A 21,300-nucleotide genomic window follows, 5' to 3' on the forward strand; every position below is an offset into this window, starting at 1 on the left:
TCCTTTGCAAGCGACTGGGAAAATAGTGACCTTCTTACAAGATAATTTTATTTTGGGAAATTTGATAATGAAGTGCATCATGTTAGAGGATTGCAGTATTTTTACAGACGATGCGGACATAAGATCCCCTATGGGGGTATCGGTGGGTTCTTTCAGCCAAACTGATTTTAAGTCTGCATGATCTAGGATATTTGAACTGACAATATTGTTTTTTTCCAGCGTTACAGCCAACATTAAATTCTGTAACTCCATCATTAGTATTCTATTCCTAGCCAGCAGTGTCTCGTATAAATGGCCGGTGTCAATTTGGGTATTTTTATGTGTTTGCAGGATTTGATTTACTGTTGTTGTTAATTGGTTGATTCGACTCTGTATCCTAGTATTAATTTTGATTTGCCTATTGTTTGATTGTGTCAACTGCCACTCTGTGAACATAATTCTTTCTAGATCGCCGGCATCCGGCGTCCCCGCTACTACCTTTAGCATTGAGCCTAGAAAATCTAAACTCCTTGCTATTCTGTGGTGGACTTTTAACGAATCCAGCGTGTCTCGAAGGTGCAAGGTATCCACTTCTAGCAATTTCCTCATATGAGACTGCGGAAACATCTCGTTCATGCTGCTTGTTTTTTCTATTACGCGCATGTATTCCGAGAGATTTGCCGAGTGGGTCACATATGCGAGCTCTTCCCATACCAGGATCTCTCCATCTATGATGGGGATATACTTTGTTTGCGAATGGTTCGCTAGGGTTTATCCCATCACCAATTAATACTATATTAATACCAATTAAAACTAAAACATCGCGCCTTTGGCAGCGTACTTAATGTCTATTAAATGGTAGTTCGCCAAACGGCTGATAATAGGTAGTGATAATAAAAAATTAAAAATTAAGGGAGAGAGTCATTTTAAATTGTCTTTGTGGACCACCCTCCCTTCAATGAGGACCGTGGTCCCCAGGTCTGCTTGTATGGCTTTTTCCTCACACCAGGGAGTGAGTTTATTGCCAAGTCTTCTATTAGTTTTGACCAAAACTTTTTCGCCCACTTCGAAGACTCTATTTTGCCGATAAGCATTCTCTCTAGACCTTAGCGCGTCTTGGGCACTCTTAATTTTGTCAGCAATCCGTTTTTGTGTGTCGTCTGTGCATTCTTGTATTGCGTCGACTGGCCTCTTATCGATGACTGAATGGATTGTTTTGTTTTATTTGGTCGTGGCTAAGAAGATTATCTCCACGGTATCGCTCATGCCCTTGTCAATTTTTAGGCACCTGGCGAGCTCTAGTAGGGTGCTGTGAAAACGTTCCACTTGCCCGTTTGAGACACTGTGAAGGGGCGGCGCATTCGTGATGCTGACGCCAAAATGGTTGTCTAGCATGGCCGTGATCGTGTGCGATTTTAACGATGGCTCGTTATCGCAGTAAATCACTTTGGCCTTTGGGAGGAAATTCATGACCTGTAACAAGGCCGGTTTCAAGTCCTCAATTGTTCTTGACGGTACATGCTGTACGACGGCGAATTTCGAAAACTTGTCGATGCAAGTGAGAAAATATTTTTTGTCTGTTGAGAAAATGTCTATGTGTAGCATTTCTCCTACATGAGAGGGAATCGGAGACTCGCCAATCTCTTGCTAGGATGTCTATCATATTTAGCTTTAGCGCATGTTTTGCAGTTTTGGACAATTTCATTGGCCAGTTTGGCCATTTTTGGGAAGTAGTATTCTGTGAGAACCTGCTTCACATTTTCTTGGGCCGATCGGTGGGCCCTATTGTGTTTTGCCAATATGATTTCCCTTTTTTCCTCGACCCCAAAAATGTCTGTAACACGGTTTTTGCAGTGCCAGAATTTTGTAGTCGGGAATCTCCGGACTAAGTCGTCTTGCACCGTTGCTAGCGTGTGCAAATCGCAATGGAGGGCGTTTACGCCCTTGGGGACTATTGCGTCCGCAAGGTCATTGAGTAATGATTCCTTGTCAGTGAAGTTGATTGTATGTCGTTTCTTATTTTTAAAGAGAACGAAAGAGCGTTTTAGCGGAAAGCGGGCCTCTTCCAGAATTAGTTGGTTCTGGAAGCAATTTAGGGGCTTATCCGTAGTTTCTTGGTGTGAGTGAGGGAAATCTCACTGTGAATGGTCGCACCACATGATTCGGCGTCCTGTTCTTCTATGGCATTAATTTGCTGCCTAGACAGGGCATCAGCAACCAAATTTTCTTTTCCCGGTTTATAGACTACCTTCGCACCCGTTTCCTCGATGCGACCCTTCCACCTTTTAATTTTCGCGTTAGGGTTAGAGTCTGATACTGAGAATGACAATGGTTGATGGTCGGTGAAGATAGTTATATCTTTCACCGCATATAAATAGTGTCTCAGTTTGGCCAAAGCCCAAACGATGGCTAATAATTCCCTTTCATTTGTGGCGTAGTTCATTTCCCTGTCCTTTAATGTCCTCGAGATCATTGTAATAGGACGGTTCTCCTGTGAAAGCACTGCTCCAATACCGTAGGCCGAAGCATCCGTCGTTAGATGGAATGGCTTCTTGTAATCCGGGTATCGGAGCATAACATCTTCGGATGCTAAAATGTTGCGCAGTTTTTCGAAAGAATTTTTTTGCGCTTCATTGAATTGTACTTGGATGTGTCGCGATCTGTGTCTGCTTACACTTCCGTTTTCGCCCTTTAAGATGTCCGAAATAGGCCTTGCTATGGCTGCAAAGTCCTTAATGAAGCATCTGTAATAGCTCGCGAGACCTAGAAATGATCTAACCTCAAATACTGTTTTTGGTTCAGGGAACTCCTTTATGGCCCTGACTTTTTCTGGGTCGGTGGTAGTGCCATCACTGGTGACTATAAAGCCAAGAAAGTTTACGCTTTTTTTAAAAAAACTTGACTTTTTTACTGAGACTCTCATATTTGCATCGCTTATGGTTTTTAAAACCCAATCCACGTGCTTGACATGAGCATTCTCGTTTTCTGAGAAGATTATTACATCGTCGACGTAGACATAGCAAGTCTTGCCGATTTGCTCTCTGAGAATGTCATCAATGGCTCTCTGGAAGATGCTGGCAGCATTTCTCAAGCCAAAGGGAAGCCTCTTGAATTCGTACTTCCCTCCGCTTACGGAGAAGGAAGTTTTTTCGCGGTCATTTTCCGCTAAGATAATCTGGTGACACCCGGACTTGAGGTCCAGTGTCGTGAAGAATTTGGCCTTGCCCAATTTGCCCAGTATCATGGAGATATCTGGCATAGGGTATTTGTCTGGGATAGTTCTTTCGTTTAGCTTACGAAAGTCTATGACTAATCGTCTATTTTCATTGCCGGCCTCGTCGGTTCCTTTTTTATCAACCACCCATATTGGGTTGTTAAAAGGTGACACCGACTTTTGAATTATACCATTTTTAAGCAGGTCTTCGATTTCGTTGTTGACGAAATCTGCTGCCCCCATGGGGTATGGATATAATTTAGCGTAAATGGGCTCTTCGCTAGTAGTCCTAATCGTGGCCACTACCGATGTGTTATATGGCAGGGCCTCGTTGGGATCTGCGAAGGAGTTTTTTCGGCTCCTTATCATCCCTAGAAATGCCTTCTTCACCAAAGGTGGTGCATCTGCGCACTCCACGTTAGTGAAGTTGACGTCAGTGCATTTATGGAATGAGATCTTCTCAACCTCCTAACCCCATTTGAGTTGGGCGGAAGCGAGGCAAAGTGATGCACCGGCCTGTGTTAACAGATCGGCCCCGATTATACCGTCGAATATTGTAAAATCTGGTAGAATGAAAAAAGTCGCTTTCAAATTCAAAATCGAGACGAAGCATTTTTTTGTAACGATGGTGGTGCCGTGAATTGAATGAATTTCGAAAGGAGAGTCCACCGGGCGGACACCCTTTAGCTCTTTTCGAGGCCGGATGAAATTTTTTGACGCGCCGGTGTCTAAAAGGAATTTCATTGGTACCCCTGCTACTCTTCGTCTGATAACGGGTAACAGGGATTTTCCCCTAAAAAATTTAGGTAGTCAGGATCATACCCGGTAATGGCATCGTCGTCTATTTTCGATTCCGCTTTGGAAGCGGCAACGTACGGGTTTTTGGTATTACTAGGCTGTGGGTCATGGCGGTCGTAAGTTGACGACCGTGCGTTTTTCAGTAGGTTTGCGATCTTTGTCATCTTGACTTCTTGCAAAACTGGCTGCAAAAACGTAACTCTCGTGGTTAGATTCCACTTCTTGCGCTAAGGCCAAGGCTGACGGCATGTCTTTCGGCTTCGCCGCGAAAAGCACGTCAGTGAGGTTGCGTTTAAGTCCCGAGATGAAAATACGCAAGGCGTCCTCTCGGAATTTTTCGCACAATATATTTGCCGCCGATGGCTCGTGAGACATATGGGCTTTATTTGTGAGTAAGGTGAGTTTTTTCTCGACCTCATCATAATACTCCAACAGGGTCATGTTGCTTCCCTGTCTTAAAGTGCTCATGTCCTGCTCAATGACATGCATTAGGCGTTTGTCGCTGTAAGTGAAATCGAGCCGATTTATAATGGCATCGAAATTCAGTACAGTGCCAAACGAGGATAAGACGTTATTGGCCGCGCCCCGAATTTTGTTCCTAATAATTGTTACCGCCTCGTAATGGCGAGAGGTGCCGTTGTAATCTTTAAATATGCGATACGCAGCAACCGCCGCTTGTCGCCACGAAACATATGATTCCTGTGACCCCGAGAATTCAGGCAAATATTTAACGGCGTCTAAAGTCATGTTACATGGTACACCACTAGTTATGTCTATGGGTTCGTAAGCTCTAATTGCGGGGGCCACTGCTGAGGTGGGCGCGACCTGTGTTGCTGCCAACTGGCTGGCCAGCTCCTGAATTTTCTGACGCATTTCATTTTGTGCGAGTTCGTTTTTGGCAGCCTCGTCCGCCAAAGTATTGGCCACCACTGCCTGTATTACAGCTCTGAGTTGTTCTGGGTCTATCGCCATTGCAGGGGAATTCGCGGTTGTACGTCTTAGAGGGGAAGGTTGATTTTCACAATCGGACTCTGAGTTCGTGGAGTATGGTGTACTATTCCTATACTGTGAGAAACTGGGCTGCATGAGCAGTCCAATTCGCTTAGGTATGAAAAAGCTGTCCGTGTGGGCAGCAGTTGACCAAAGCCAAAAAAACAACAACTAAAGACAAAGGCTGCAGCGTCGAATGTCGCGCTTGAATCGAATGGAAACACAAAACAACAACAATAAATGATAAGCGAACGTATGCGCTGTTATAAAAAACAATTATATGATTTCTGTTTTCATTTACATTGATGACCATGTTTGTATCTGCCGGATTAATAATTCTTTTATTATTATATATTTTTTTTTTTAGAAATTCACAGACTTAAAATGCGTTTAGCATCGGTTTCCACTCACATAATTTTTTGTTCTTGGTGTGTGTGTTAGTTTGTCACTAATTCCCTTCACTTTTCCCGCGCCGCTGTCTTTTGCTTTACCGCAAATTTAGTAGCTGTGTGGGCGGTGTTGGTGATGGTGGTGGTGGGTGGTGGTTTTTACCACTGGTTGGGCGCCAGTAATTAAAGTTGTGGGTGGCAGGGGGGATCCCTCGCTGCAGTCACAGATTTTATGTTGAGAGGAACTTTCCTCTTTTACGGCCAGCCTTGTGGTCTGGCAGAGTAATTAATAAAAATATATTTTACGACGTTTCAGTCGGAGAAATAAGATTGACGAGCAGCCGCTCTTTATTAATGTCAAATATAAACTGAACTTAAAACTGAATCTTACAGCTAACAAAAGACTCGCAGCGACCACGCAAATATGCTGTGTTTGCCGGCTGCGCACAGGTTTCCGGCCCGATGCTGAGTCAGCACTTTAACGTTATGATATTATGTTTCGTGCACTGAGCCAACTGGTCTAGCTCGTTGGCTCGTGTTAACTTACTCATTCTCTAAATTTTTTTTGTTAGATTTTTTTTTAGGGTCTGTTGTTTTTATGATAATATATATTTTTTGTTTATATGGCTTTTTTTTTTTCTAAACCCTGTCTAGATTTTTCGCCCTACTCATATATCGTCTTTTTAATATTTCGTTATGCTTTACGTATAAAGTCAAAAGGAACTGGGCCACACTGGTAATTGTCAAAATTAAGGGTAAAACCCACTGCGCATTTATATCATCTGTGTGATCTACTATTTTAACGTTGTTCACGACATTAGCCGTGTTGTCTTTGGTTTGACTATCGCCAGATCCGAACCAACCCATATTTGTTAATTGAACGATTATCTGTTATTAAATTGTTAATATATATTTTTTTTTATTTCTTTCTACACGTATGTCTGCCCAAGAAAAAGTTAGTTAGAGGGAATGTGTACGGTTTACAATGTTTTGCTCTATACCGTACACATGTTTTTAGTGAAAGCCTAACAGAGATTAGTATTTTTCAAGCAGCGTTTTCACGCATCGGCTTGAGGTTTTTATTCTTAATATTAAGGCAGATTGGGGCATTGGTAGTAAATACAGCCTCAACTGCGTTATTGCGCACCACTGCGCCATTTAGTTTCCATTGTTTCCAGATTTTTATTTGTTTGGTTGGTTTTTCGGCTGCTGCTGTCCTTGGCCTATGGGCTCAGTCGGTGCCGGTGTTGGTCTTCGCACAGGCTTACATATATGCATATCATTAGTAAGCATATCATTCTTGCGTAAGCCAGGCACTCGTCACCCTTGCCAAAGGACCAACCTGCGAGCTCGGCCGGGGCTTAGGTTGTTATGGGGCAGGGTGTATCGTCCGTGAGATCAGCTAGAGCTTCTCCCCAAACCACCTTTGCGACCAAGGACTTCACCGTCCCTTTCTGACCACGCTAGGTCCTGGTGCTTGCTTGTTCTTCGCTTGTTCTTGCTTGCGGAGATCCTCTTCGGATGCCGCTTCGACGCTCGCTTGTACTTTAACTTGTTCCGGGTCTTGTTCTGCGTACTTCACTTTTTCACTATTCCGCTGTACTTTCACTGATCGACTATGATACTTTCCGGGCACTTTCTTCACTGACTGTCTGTCTGTATGGCACTTTCTTCACTGACTGTCTGCCTGTATGGCACTCCGCGTACTCTCCTGATCGGCTGTCTGCCTGTATGGCACTCCGCGTACCCTCCTGATCGACTGTCCGCCTGTATGGCACTCCGCGTACCCTCCTGATCGACTGTGTATCTCCACGTACTTTCACTGGTCGACCGTGTCCGCACCTTCTGAGACTGCTCCGACTGTCCGGCCGCACGCCTGTGTGTGGTTAAAATAAATTTCTTTGTAAAGTCGGGTACCTAAAGAATTGGGTCTTCTGATATTAGATATTTTAATTTTTTAAATGCCGAGACATATTCTGGGTTGGTAGTATAAATTTTCATGTTATTTTTCGAACATTTAGTCATGGGATTGGCAATGTCTGCAAAGTTTGAAATGAATTTACGGTAGTATCCTGTCAGTCCAAGAAAAGCTTTTATTTCTTTGGGTTTAGTGGGAATTGGATATTTCTGAATGGCTTCAATCTTTTCAGGGTTTTGTTTTATTCCGTCTGATGTTATAACATGTCCTACAAATGTGGTTTCATGCTTGAGAAACTCACACTTGTCAAGCTGTAATTTAAGGTTGGCTGTTTGAGGGACTCGGCGTTGGAAACTATCCAATCATTGGAGATCTTAAACGGCAACTACGAAGCGGCTTTAGATTTGCTTCAGAAAAGATTTGATAATCGGCGCCTCGTTTTTCAAGCTCACATCACCGAGATTCTGGATCTAAAAGTAGTACGGAATGGTTCAGTGGCATCGCTTCGGGAATTTTAGGACAAGTTTAACGCTCACATCCGTGCATTGAAGGGTTTGGGAACCACTGAGCAAATCGCTACCTGCATCATAGTGCAAGTGCTGCTGCAAAAGCTGAATGCGGCGAGCCAAGCTAAGTAGGAGTAGCGCTTGGAGGATCCGTTCTTAGTCAACCTTATTCTATCGTGGAAATCGATGGCGGCATTCCTGGAGCAGCGATGTAGGACTTTGGAGGCCTTTGATTGCGCCCTGGCAACCTATACGCCAGGCGTTTAGGTGGGCAAAAATCGTTCGACGCTAGTTGCTACCACCCAAAATTCTCTTGGTTGCATGCTTTGCCATAATGCAGTCCAAGCCATATAAATTTGCCCGCAATTCATGGAGGCAAAGAGTCTAAATTGTCTAAAGGCAGGTCATCAGCTATGGCAATGCAGCTCGAGCAGCTGCCGCACCTGTGGAATCACACGCTGCTTCATCTAGATGGTCCGCCTTCCTCGCAGCCACATGTTGCGGTGTCTTCAAGTTCCCGCACTGAACCTTCCGGCCCGCTTTCGACATCTTCTACGTTAGTTGCCCAGGATCTCGGTAGTGACCTTGTGCTGCTAGCCACTGCAACCGTTCTAGTGCAGAATCGGTCGGGACTGCTCGTTCCCTGCAGGGCCTTGTTAGATTCTGGCTCTCAACTGCATTTGGTCACCTCTCGGTTTGCAAATCAACTGCAACTTAAGAGGTCGAGGTCCTCGGGCTCCGTCACTAGAATCGGAAATCCAATTTCGCGACTGATGGATTCTCCTTAAAAATGGCGATGCGGTCTGTCACTTCGAATTTCTCAATAATTTCTCATAACAGCAGTTATCGCTCCCAATATCTCGGATCGCCAGCCAAGCTTTAATGTGGACATTGGAGACTGGAAGGTTCCAGAAAACGTTCAGCTCGCCGACCCGGATTGCCTGGCGGATCATCCCTCCACGGCCGCCCCATTTCGGTGGACGGCGGTTGGGAAGCGGCGGTGAAAACGGCCAAGCATCATTTCTACCGCGCTGTGGTTTCCATTTCAGAGAACCCTGCCGATCTGGACGTTCTCACTCCAGCGCATTTTCTCAATGGTGGTCCGCCTTCGTCGTTTGACGAGCCAGATGTAACGGGCCTTAACTATAATCGGCTTGACTCTTGGCAGCGCATCTCCTTTCTTCAGCAAATATTTTTTTGGTCGCGATGGAAGAATACTTAACATTGCTCCAGCAGCGCTCCAAGTGGCGCACCCCAAAGCCTGGCGTAGCCGTGGACAACGAGAATCTACCCCCACTGAGATGGCCTTTGGCGAGTCATGCAGTTGATTCCTGGCAAAGACGGCGTCGCTCGAGTTGCAGAATTGAGGTCCAATCTGTATAGGTCTGATTCTAATATGCGTGAAATTGTTAATTGTTATTTAATTGTTATAAATTGGGGTTTTCCAAGGCTTGTGGCTGAAAATTTTCGTCTGTCCAACATTGGGTTTTTGGTTGTCATTGCTTGTCTCGTCTGTATTAATCTGATGTGGTTGCTGTGTTGTTTCTGAATAGTGGTTGTTTTCAGTTTGATGCTGATATTCTGAATAATATTCCGAATGGTCGTAAGATGGTACAATGATTCATCAATACTCATCCCAGTCTGTCCACTATCAGTTGGTCTTAATCGCTTTATTGGTTAATTGGGTACATAGGAACTTGAGTTTTGTGTTGATTGGTGATTTTGATATTGGTGTTGTTGACTGAACCTATTCTTATCGAACGCATTGTTTCGATGGGTATTAGAAATTGGTCGAGGTTTAAAGTTTACACGTTGGATTGGTTGAAAAGCCTTTTTGTGGCTTATCAGCAGAAATTTGTTTTTGTATAGAAGAGCTTGTTAGACTCGCTTGTTCATACATTCCTTTCTCTTGTAAAATGTTTATAAGTGATCGCAAATCTGGTATATTGTGGTTATTTATTCTTAAATAAACGTGTTTAGGTGATTTTTCAATAAGGGATTCGATGTTATTAATCTTAAATATTCATTTTTTTCTTCAGCATTTCGGTTTTCTGCTTCCTCCAGGAATACTCCAGACCTCCACAAGAATGTGGTTAGGGGTCTGGGGTTTATAGTTGAGTACCAGTTGTCGTCCTAGCTGGGGCCAGGTGTTGATGTCGGTGGCTGCACATGACGTCTCCGCTGATGCTGCGGTCGACATGCCCAAATAGGATCTGCTGTTGCCGTTCGTTTCCGGTAACATAAAGGGCCAGTATGTAGTCAATTCGGCTTACAAAGGTGTATAGGGTGCCCGGATCACCGTTGAAATTCTCCACATTGCCAATCTGGGTCATGTTGATGTCTGATAAGGCTGGCACGACTCTGGCACTCTCTTCTGTCATTTTGTTGTTGTTCTCAAGGTAATTTGATATTGTAATATTTTGTTTTATTTATTTAATTTATTTTTATTATACCCGTTACTCGTAGAGTAAAAGGGTATACTAGATTCGTTGAAAAGTATGTAACAGGCAGAAGGAAGCGTTTCCGACCATATAAAGTATATATATTCTTGATCGGGATCAATAGTCGAGTCGATCTGGCCATGTCCGTCTGTCCGTCCGTCTGTCTGTCCGTCTGTCCGTCTGTCCGTCTGTCTGTCTGTCCGTCCGTATGAACGCTGAGATCTCAGGAACTACAAAAGCTAGAAAGTTTAGATTAGGCATAAATACTCCAGAGACATAGCCGCAGCGCAAGTTTGTCGATTCATGTTGCCACGCCCACAAACCGCCCGAAGCTGCCACGCCCACACTTTTAAGAAATGTTTAGATATTTTTTTATAAGTTTTGTACATTTTTATCGATTTGCCAAAAAACTTTTTGTCACGCCCACTCTAACGCCCACAAGCCGCCAAAAACTGTCAGTGTTGAAGACTCTCCTTCGCACTTCCACTAGCTGAGTAACGGGTATCAGATATTCGGGGAACTCGATTATAGCGTTCTCTCTTGTTTTTATTTGTTGTTTTACGGATCTTAATTTGTATGTATCTAATTTGATTTTTTTTGTCTCTTCACTAATATATTTATACCCTCTACTCGTAGAGTAAAAGGGTATACCATTTCCGACCATATAAAGTATATATGTATATTCTTCATCAGGATCAATAGCCGAGTCGATCTAGCCATGTCCGTCCGTCCGTCTGTCCGTCCGTTTGAACGTCGAGATCTCAGGAACTACATAAGCTAGAGAATTGAGATTAAGCATACAGACTCCAGAGACATAGAAGCAGCTCAATTTTATCGATTCATGTTGCCACGCCTACTCTAACGCCCACAAACCGCCGAAAACGGCCACGCCCACACTTTTGCAAAATGTTTTAATATTTTTTCATTTTTGTATTGGTCTTGTAAATTTCTATCGATTTGCCAAAAAAACTTTTTGCCACGCCCACTCTAACCCCCTTTAAGCCGCCCAAAGCTGCCACGCCCACACTTTTGAAAAACGTTTTGAAATTTTTTCATTTTTCTATTAGTTTTGTAAATTTCTATCTATATGCAAAAAAAACTTTTTGCCACACCCACTCTAACGCCCACAAACCGCATAAAACTGTAAGTGTTAAAGACTCTCCTTCGTATGTACATTCACTAGCTGAGTAACGGGTATAGGTTTCTCTCTTCTTATTATTCATATTTTTAGTTTTTGCTCTTAAGGTAGATTTTGATTTTCACATGGATTGCACTACTGCTTTTTCGTGGGGTTTTGAGGTAAACAATTGGATTTACCTGATATTAAATTCAGGTTTGTTGTTGACACGGCGGTAAACGGTTTCGCGCAATTGCCGAGGTTCCAATCAAAACTTAACACGATATTGACCGTCGCATGGGTGTCTTAAAGCATGGTGTTTTTTAGATAGCGATTAAATAGATTTTAACACTATAATGACATACTGCGCCTGTTACAAATAAAAGACTACGACAAATTGCCTTGAATCTATTAAATGATCCGTTTCGTATACAAACGTTGTCCAACGATGAAATCAAAGTTTTTTCCAAATAAAAAGGCGATTAAGGTATCGAGACCGATTTTTGTTCTTTATTGTTTGATACCCAGCTTAAGATTGAAAATTAAATGTAACTGAAATTGAGGAGAAGACTCTGTGCTTAAGACATACGCTAGTGTATTTGGAAAGCATTGTTCTTGAATGCTTAGGGAGAGCATTGCTCTTGGATGCTTAGGGAGAGCATTGCTCTTGGATTCTTAAGTTGAGAAGAAGCCTTAGAGAGAGCAGGCAAAACTGCTTAGGTTAGCTTATGTTTGTTTACATAAATGGCTAAGTGCCGCTGCCAAAGCATTAGTTTATCGTTGCCAAAGATTTTGTTTATCAAAACGCATACTGAGCAGAGGGCATACGGGAACCAATTAAGTGCTTTAAAGTTCATGGAATTAATGAAATTGGCATGTTTGGGTTGCACAAATACGTCACTATATACATATGTACATCATGTGGTTCTTCTCCCTGTAATATCCCTTCAGTATCAAAAAAGAAAAAAATTGTAAAAGAAAATATACGGTCGCTTTAGCCAACATCAAAGCGACCGTGTTTGATTACTTGCGCTGCCTCCATGTCACTGGAGTCTGCATGCTTTCTAGCTTTTATAGTTCCTGAGATCTCGACTTTCATATGGACATTGCCAGATCGACTCGGCTATTGATTCTGATCACGAATATATATACCTTATATGGTCGGAAACTCTTCCTTCTGAATGTTACATACTATTCAACCATTCTAGTTTACCTTCACTGTACGAGTAACGGGTATAAAAATAATGTAAATTAGAATAAATAAAAATAAAAATAAATTTATTGTAGAACTTTTTTGTTACGTTTTTTGGGAGATTTTTCTGTATATTAAAAGGTATTTACAGGTATTTTCCAGAGGAGTACCCGGGAAAAACCATGCTAATTTTTCGGTACTCCCGAGGGTTTCCTCGGCAACTTCGAATTCCTCGCCACTAACGCCTGTGTTATGGATATTCCTCGCCGTTTAAAAGAAAAATACTAATGATATAAAGCAATTTTGTATACATTTTCATATATACACATGGGCAGCTATTTTGTTTACGATTCCTGTAGTTGTCAGTGGCAGCGCAACGCATCATAGGGAAGTATAAAATTTATACAATTGCATTAAGATGGAAGAACTTAAAGCTGGTGTGTTTATAGATGATATCTACACCGTGCGAGTTGAGCATCCAAACCTTTCCAGTAGCAAAATAAAGTTTAAACAAGAATGCTTTAAATACAGCAAAGCATTCACAATTTTTAAAAAGTTTGTGTTTAATTATTGTAATATATCTAAATCTTTGCTAACGATGTCGATAAGGAAAACTGCGCGCTATTGGTACACAAAATCAATTAAAAACGGCATTTATCCAGCGCCAGAGTATGCAGCAAGTCTATCAATATGAGATATTTGAGCAAACGGTAGAACTTGATCGCTTAAAAGGCGAATTGCAGTTTTTACAGCGAATTGAAACTGAACAACATGAAATAGTAAACAGTTTTTTTGTCAATCAATATTAAAATTTAATCCGATTACAAAGACGTTTTCCTTATCTGGTTATTGTGTAAAAGGTTCTTACGATAACATGTAAGACTGCATAATAGAACTTTTGTCGTTGATCAGTTATATGTCTTGCCATTTTTACAACCGCTTACATAGCACACCTGTGAAAGAGGCGGTGTACGAGGAATTTGTGCCTTTAAAGGAAATTCGTAACCTGTGGCAACTATTACATAGTTGCTATTAACAGCGACCGTTTTGCGCTGCCTCCATGTCACTGGAGTCTGCATGCCTAAAATCAACTTTCTAGCTTTTATAGTTCCTGTGATCTCGACTTTCATACGGACATGGTCAGATCGACTCGGCTATTGATTCTGATCGTGAATATATATACCTTATATGGTCGGAAACCCTTCCTTCTGACTGTTACATACTATTCAACCAATTTAGTTTACCTTTACTGTACGAGTAACGGGTATAAAAATAATGTAAATTAGAATAAATAAAAATAAAAATAAATTTATTGTAGACCTTTTTTTTTACGTTTTTTGGGAGATTTTTCTGTATATTAAAAGGTATTTACAGGTATTTTCCAGAGGAGTACCCGGGAAAAACCATGCTAATTTTTCGGTACTCCCGAGGGTTTCCTCGGCAACTTCGAATTCCTCGCCACTAACGCCTGTGTTATGGATATTCCTCGCCGTTTAAAAGAAAAATACTAATGATATAAAGCAATTTTGTATACATTTTTATATACACATGCGCAGCTATTTTGTTTACGATTCTTGTAGTTGTCAGTGGCAGCGCAACGCATCATAGGGAAGTATAAAATTTATACAATTGCATTAAGATGGAAGAACTTCTTAAAGCTGGTGTGTTTATAGATGAAATCTACACCGTGCGAGTTGAGCATCCAAACCTTTCCAGTAGCAAAATAAAGTTTAAACAAGAATGCTTTAAATACAGCAAAGCATTCACAATTTTTAAAAAGATTGTGTTTAATTATTGTAATATATCTAAAATCTTTGCTAAAGATGTCGATATGGAAAAACTGCGCGCTATTGGTACACAAAATCAATTAAAAACGGCATTTATTCAGCGCCAGAGTATGCAGCAAGTCTATCAATATGAGATATTTGAGCACACGGTAGAACTTGATCGCTTAAAAGGCGAATTGCAGTTTTTACAGCGAATTGAAACTGAACAACATGAAATAATAAACAGTTTTTTTGTCAATCAATATTAAAATTTAATCCGATTACAAAGACGTTTTCCTTATTTGGTTATTGTGTAAAAGGTTCTTACGATAACATGTAAGACTGCATAATAGAACTTTTGTCGTTGATCAATTATATGTATTGCCATTTTTACAACCGCTTACATAGCACACCTGTGAAAGAGGCGGTGTACGAGGGATTTGTGCCTTTAAAGGAAATTCGTAACCTGTGGGAACTATTACATAGTTTCTATTAACAGCGACCGTCTTGCGCTGCCTCCATGTCACTGGAGTCTGCATGCTTAAAATCAACTTTCTAGCTTTTATAGTTCCTGAGATCTCGACTTTCATATGGACATTGCCAGATCGACTCGGCTATTGATTCTGATCACGAATATATATACCTTATATGGTCGGAAACTCTTCCTTCTAAATGTTACATACTATTCAACCATTCTAGTTTACCTTCACTGTACGAGTAACGGGTATAAAAATAATGTAAATTAGAATAAATAAAAATAAAAATAAATTTATTGTAGACCTTTTTTTTTACGTTTTTTGGGAGATTTTTCTGTATATTAAAAGGTATTTACAGGTATTTTCCAGAGGAGTACCCGGGAAAAACCATGCTAATTTTTCGGTACTCCCGAGGGTTTCCTCGGCAACTTCGAATTCCTCGCCACTAACGCCTGTGTTATGGATATTCCTCGCCGTTTAAAAGAAAAATACTAATGATATAAAGCAATTTTGTATACATTTTTATATACACATGCGCAGCTATTTTGTTTACGATTCTTGTAGTTGTCAGTGGCAGCGCAACGCATCATAGGGAAGTATAAAATTGCATTAAGATGGAAGAACTTAAAGCTGGTGTGTTTATAGATGATATCTACACCGTGCGAGTTGAGCATCCAAACCTTTCCAGTAGCAAAATAAAGTTTAAACAAGAATGCTTTAAATACAGCAAAGCATTCACAATTTTTAAAAAGTTTGTGTTTAATTATTGTAATATATCTAAATCTTTGCTAACGATGTCGATAAGGAAAACTGCGCGCTATTGGTACACAAAATCAATTAAAAACGGCATTTATCCAGCGCCAGAGTATGCAGCAAGTCTATCAATATGAGATATTTGAGCAAACGGTAGAACTTGATCGCTTAAAAGGCGAATTGCAGTTTTTACAGCGAATTGAAACTGAACAACATGAAATAGTAAACAGTTTTTTTGTCAATCAATATTAAAATTTAATCCGATTACAAAGACGTTTTCCTTATCTGGTTATTGTGTAAAAGGTTCTTACGATAACATGTAAGACTGCATAATAGAACTTTTGTCGTTGATCAGTTATATGTCTTGCCATTTTTACAACCGCTTACATAGCACACCTGTGAAAGAGGCGGTGTACGAGGAATTTGTGCCTTTAAAGGAAATTCGTAACCTGTGGCAACTATTACATAGTTGCTATTAACAGCGACCGTTTTGCGCTGCCTCCATGTCACTGGAGTCTGCATGCCTAAAATCAACTTTCTAGCTTTTATAGTTCCTGTGATCTCGACTTTCATACGGACATGGTCAGATCGACTCGGCTATTGATTCTGATCGTGAATATATATACCTTATATGGTCGGAAACCCTTCCTTCTGACTGTTACATACTATTCAACCAATTTAGTTTACCTTTACTGTACGAGTAACGGGTATAAAAATAATGTAAATTAGAATAAATAAAAATAAAAATAAATTTATTGTAGACCTTTTTTTTTACGATTTTTGGGAGATTTTTCTGTATATTAAAAGGTATTTACAGGTATTTTCCAGAGGAGTACCCGGGAAAAACCATGCTAATTTTTCGGTACTCCCGAGGGTTTCCTCGGCAACTTCGAATTCCTCGCCACTAACGCCTGTGTTATGGATATTCCTCGCCGTTTAAAAGAAAAATACTAATGATATAAAGCAATTTTGTATACATTTTCATATACACATGCGCAGCTATTTTGTTTACGATTCTTGTAGTTGTCAGTGGCAGCGCAACGCATCATAGGGAAGTATAAAATTTATACAATTGCATTAAGATGGAAGAACTTCTTAAAGCTGGTGTGTTTATAGATGAAATCTACACCGTGCGAGTTGAGCATCCAAACCTTTCCAGTAGCAAAATAAAGTTTAAACAAGAATGCTTTAAATACAGCAAAGCATTCACAATTTTTAAAAAGTTTGTGTTTAATTATTGTAATATATCTAAAATCTTTGCTAACGATGTCGATATGGAAAAACTGCGCGCTTTTGGTACACAAAATCAATTAAAAACGGCATTTATTCAGCGCCAGAGTATGCAGCAAGTCTATCAATATGAGATATTTGAGCAAACGGTAGAACTTGATCGCTTAAAAGGCGAATTGCAGTTTTTACAGCGAATTGAAACTGACAAACATGAAATAAAAAACAGTTTTTTTGTCAATCAATATTAAAATTAAATCCGATTACAAAGACGTTTTCCTTATTTAGTTGATATTGTGTAAAAGGTTCTTGCGATAACATGTAAGACTGCATAATGGAACTTTTGTCGTTGAACAATTATATGTCTTGCGATTTTCACAACCGCTTACATAGCACACCTGTGAAAGAGGCGGTGTACGAGGGATTTGTGCCTTTAAAGGAAATTCGTAACCTGTGGGAACTATTACATAGTTGCCATTAACAGCACTTATATAGGTTATTTTTGGATAAGAAGCCTGTTGTGCGGACTTATTGCGAATTGAAGTGCGGTCCTTGTTGGTTGCCTGTTTTTTTAATAAGCGCTCCATTGTCTTCAGTTTATCTTTTTCTCGCCTTTCGTCAGCTTGTTGCTTTCGTTTTTGAGATTTCAAAAGAGCTTTATGAATTTCCTCCGCAGTCTGCGGCTTTTCCTTTTCTTTATAACCACTTGGAAGAGCAATTAGCTCTTCTAAAAAGCCATTTATCTCCGAATCCTGTGTCCTTTCATAAATAGCACGTTGACGAGCTGTCATAAGTTTGGGATCTTTTATCTTTTTAAGTTCGTCATCAACAACGTTTAGTTGTCCAGTTTCTATGGCAGTAAGCCACCTATCTTCTTCACTGGACGTATCACTGTTGCGTCGTCTTTTTACTTTTTTAGCACAAGTGTGAGGAAAAGTGGCATCTTGTGCAGATTTTTTTGTGCACATAATTCTCGTGTGTCTAGGCGGATGTTCATGAGTATTGGCAAATACGTTTTGAAGTTCGTTAGGTCCCATAGAATTTTTAATAGACTTAGCAGAAGTGTTCACTGCATTAGAAGGGTGCTTCGGCATCAATCCTTTAAAACAATGTGGTTTCTTTTTAAAAAAAATACTTTAAATAATTTATATAAATTACCTTCTTTCACCATTTTAAAAAAAAAAACTTAATTATGGACTAGGGTTGTTGATAATATATCAAAATATCAATAATATATCGATATTTTTTTCTGAAAATGATATATTTATATCGTGATATTTTATTTGCCCAAATATCGGTATTGCAATATTTTTTTTTGATATTTTTTGATATTTTCTCTTTGCTCACTTTGATTTCGACGCGAAGCTCAAAATTTCACTGAGAATTTATTATTATCTGTATTATATCCGTATTAGTATTATTATGATCTGTGTTAGAAATACATTAATTTAAGTTATGATATATTAAGATTAAATGAAAATATGAAATTAAATATGAAAATTAAGTTAATAAGAAACTTTTATATTTTTATTGAGGGGAAATAAAATTTTATTTGAAAAAAAAAATATCAGAAATATCATATATATCGATATTTTTTTGTGATATTTTAAATATTATCATCATTTTGTTTTGATAAAAAAAATATCATCGATACGATATTTTTTTAATATCACGACATCCCTATTATGTACGTTTTGTGGCAGCGGCCAGCAAATTTTCTGTGTATGAATAGATCTCAAGAGTATTTTGTTAATTACATTTAAATTTATTAAAAGGGTCCAAAAAATGTAATTATCTTACTATCGGTTACGATGTTAATAGCCTAATTCCACAGACAACATCTCTATGTAAAATTTGTGACTTTTTATCTTTGTGATTTTATTGTGTACAATAACAAAGTTCCTTGACGCTTCTGTCTGACAATATATGCGAATACCAAGAGAGCTTATTTTTAATGAACAGATCTTAAGAAAATATAGAAAATTACAAAATATTTGAATATGATCCAATTTTTTTTTCTTATAATTAGTGAATAAATTAGTATTAAATTTAATAATAGGCGAAAAATCATCGACCTACTAGCTACCAAATAACTCCGTTGCGGCTACTGCGGAATGAATCAAAACCACATGTTTGTCGTGGTTATTATCTTTTTACACTGCCGTCACTTCGGTAACTGGCAACAGGCAGGCCCTCCTTCCGCTGTAGACAACTGCAATTGTGCGGAGTTTTAACTCCTCACTTCCCCCCTTTCGTTTTTGCCGTCCTGGATTCCGACGACGCTCCTGAGCTCAACAGCGCCGACTCTGACTCTGGCGGCGCCTTGTGTAAGTTCGTGGGACGTAGAACTCCGCCTTTGTCCTGACGCTGAAACGGTATGGTGGCTTCGTCCATTCTCGGGTACTGTTGGTTCTAATGCATATTCCCCCTGTCTCCTCCCATCGGATCCGCGTCCCCATTCTCGCCTTTTCTCTTGAGGTGGCTGATGTGTACCGTGCGTTTTTTTTCTGTCATTTTTTGGATTTACATCCAACATAATTTCGGGTCATTTTTATCCCAACTCCTCTAGTTCAGCCCGGCGAACTTTGCCGGACTTCATTGTGCAGTTCGCTTCCTCCGTCGGATTCTCTTTCGGGGTGTATGGTACCGTTAACTGCCGCTTCATTCCCATATCGTTGAGGAACTTCTTGAACGCCGCGTGACTGTTTGCAAAGGTAAGACCTCCGGCCATTTTAAAAGTCTTTTGATCAACACCAACAACATATTGTTTTTATGCTTCCACCTTGGCTATGGTTCGACGAAGTTGTCACATACTAGGGCTCTTTCGGGATTTTTATCAAAATTTGTGTGATCCATTCTGCTGTGGCCTCTTTTTCCTGCGTTCTTCGTAGTGTCTCTGGTGTTGTGGCCACCGACCCTGGTAGTGACTGCCTTTATAGTGCATCGGTGACTACATTCAACTGGCCTTTTTGTACGCAATCTAAATGTCGTATTGCTGTAGCTCTAGTGCCCAGCTGGCAATTCTTTCCCACCACCTTAAAATAGTAGCCCTCCAAGAATAGCTTAAAATATCGAATTGCCCACACGATTGCCAAGCACTAGGGTCCAGTTAGAGTAGGAAATAACTTTTTCGGTGTCCAGTGTAAGACTACTATCCCGTAGTCGCTGGCGTCCGTTAGCAGGATGAACATCTTTCCTTTTCTTTGGTTTATCCTTAGGTTTTCGTTTTTCCTGTGTTTTCATCTAGGGTGCGACCAATTACGATGATGTGATCTTGGTACGCAAAGGCATGTGGCGACATTTCCAGTCCAGTGGTCGATGCGGAGTGTAATCCAAACAGCATTACTCGACACTGTAACAACCCTTTCCCTGTCGCCGTGAATGCAGTGAACCCTCGACTTGATTCCTTCAGAGATCTTATGTCCCTTAATGGATTATGCGTTTATCTGCTTGTAGTTCACGCAAAGTCTCCATTTTCCCGTTTTCTTCCTCACCCTGACTATGGGCGAGCTGTACGGGCTCCTCGAGTGCTTTATGAGTTCCATTTCGAGGAGTTAGCCTACGATTGCATTAATCTTCCATTGAATTTTTAGATTCTTGGGGTATTATCTCTGCTTAAATTGTCTGTTGCCGAATTCGACTTCTACCTCGAACTGTGTACTGATCTCGCTGCACCTTCCTTTTGGAAATATTTCCGCACATCCAGCAGAACAGATGCCTTTGGTTTCGGCACCCTCTTGCCCTATGGCCGGGTCCACCGCACTTGCGCAGGCTTCCTGCGGATTAGCAACATGGGTTTGGTTTTGACCCGAGTCTCCACCGGGTGTCGTTCTGTTGTGTCTCTGGGCAGTAACTGGCGGCCTTCATAGAGTTGGATTCTGTCGTCTGGACTGAATCGGGTTATATTGTGCCCACTGGTCATAGGAATGTGTGCCTTGTTTGTCTGCTTTCTCACACCTTCTACACGTGACCTGTGCTCCGGCGTGGGACTTGTTTCCTCTAAATTTGTGTTCTTCCGCAAAAGCTTTCCGTTCCTTGTGCAGGATTATGATTGCCTCTAGGTTGTCCAGGTGGTAGGATCTCAACGCTATTCGGAGGTCTGGCGTGCAGTTCTCCTTAATAATATCTAGCATTTCCTTTTTCCCTTATATGAGAGGCGTCTAAGGGTCTGCGTCTCGACAATGTAGTCCTTGAATGGTTCCCTAAACCCTTGCTTGCTTTGCCTCACCTTGGCTACAAGCTTCGTAAAGTATCCCCTGGGCAGGGAAAATGTCTGAACTCAGTCGAAATGGATTCAGAGCATTCCCCTGCATCAATTCCGGTATTGCTCGGGGAATCATGTTTACGTCCAAGCCGTTCGTGTTTGCGACCACTCCACCTGCTCCAGGAATTCGAGGGGTTTTTCTTCTCGGTCAAAGGGGTATTCGCGATATTTGCGATATTCGCGTAATCCGGTTGGCTTGGCCTGGGTCTTTCGATGACTTCCGATGATGTCTTCGCCCTCGGGGCTCGTCAGTCTTGTGCTTGAACCTGG

At 40.8% G+C, this 21,300-nt stretch overlaps 5 protein-coding genes across 5 annotated transcripts; 4 read left to right on the forward strand and 1 right to left on the reverse strand.

Annotated features, from left to right (window-relative positions):
- The first annotated feature begins 12,488 nt into the window (after positions 1-12,488).
- Positions 12,489-13,842, forward strand: LOC26535449 (intraflagellar transport protein 20 homolog). Its single transcript, XM_039370608.2, is given in 3 exon segments — positions 12,489-13,128; positions 13,131-13,151; positions 13,154-13,842. Coding segments are annotated over 3 exon segments (387 nt in total). The 5' UTR covers positions 12,489-12,962; the 3' UTR covers positions 13,354-13,842.
- Positions 13,843-13,995: 153 nt separating this feature from the next.
- Positions 13,996-14,586, forward strand: LOC6539198 (intraflagellar transport protein 20 homolog). Its single transcript, XM_002086063.4, has one exon. The coding sequence runs from the start codon at positions 14,184-14,186 to the stop codon at positions 14,577-14,579; it is 396 nt and encodes a 131-aa protein (XP_002086099.1). The 5' UTR covers positions 13,996-14,183; the 3' UTR covers positions 14,580-14,586.
- Positions 14,395-17,984, reverse strand: LOC6539197 (INO80 complex subunit B). The gene is made up of 2 exons (XM_002086062.4): positions 17,925-17,984; positions 14,395-17,865 (listed from the first exon to the last, which is right to left on the reverse strand). The coding sequence occupies exons 1-2, from the start codon at positions 17,935-17,937 to the stop codon at positions 17,051-17,053; spliced, it is 828 nt and encodes a 275-aa protein (XP_002086098.3). The 5' UTR covers positions 17,938-17,984; the 3' UTR covers positions 14,395-17,050.
- Positions 15,401-16,280, forward strand: LOC26534781 (intraflagellar transport protein 20 homolog). The gene is given in 3 exon segments (XM_039370607.2): positions 15,401-15,566; positions 15,569-15,589; positions 15,592-16,280. Coding segments are annotated over 3 exon segments (387 nt in total). The 3' UTR covers positions 15,792-16,280.
- Positions 16,622-17,159, forward strand: LOC26536421 (intraflagellar transport protein 20 homolog). The gene has a single exon (XM_015189787.3). The coding sequence runs from the start codon at positions 16,622-16,624 to the stop codon at positions 17,015-17,017; it is 396 nt and encodes a 131-aa protein (XP_015045273.1). The 3' UTR covers positions 17,018-17,159.
- Positions 17,985-21,300: the final 3,316 nt, after the last annotated feature.

The sequence above is a fragment of the Drosophila yakuba genome, chromosome 2L (assembly GCF_016746365.2).
Source record: "Drosophila yakuba strain Tai18E2 chromosome 2L, Prin_Dyak_Tai18E2_2.1, whole genome shotgun sequence".
In the NCBI taxonomy this organism is placed as follows: domain Eukaryota; kingdom Metazoa; phylum Arthropoda; class Insecta; order Diptera; family Drosophilidae; genus Drosophila; species Drosophila yakuba.

Bases quoted from the DNA above. Each gene is read 5' to 3' on its own strand.
- LOC6539198 (XM_002086063.4), top strand. From the start codon at position 14,184: ATGGAAGAACTTCTTAAAGCTGGTGTGTTTATAGATGAAATCTACACC.
- LOC26536421 (XM_015189787.3), top strand. From the start codon at position 16,622: ATGGAAGAACTTCTTAAAGCTGGTGTGTTTATAGATGAAATCTACACC.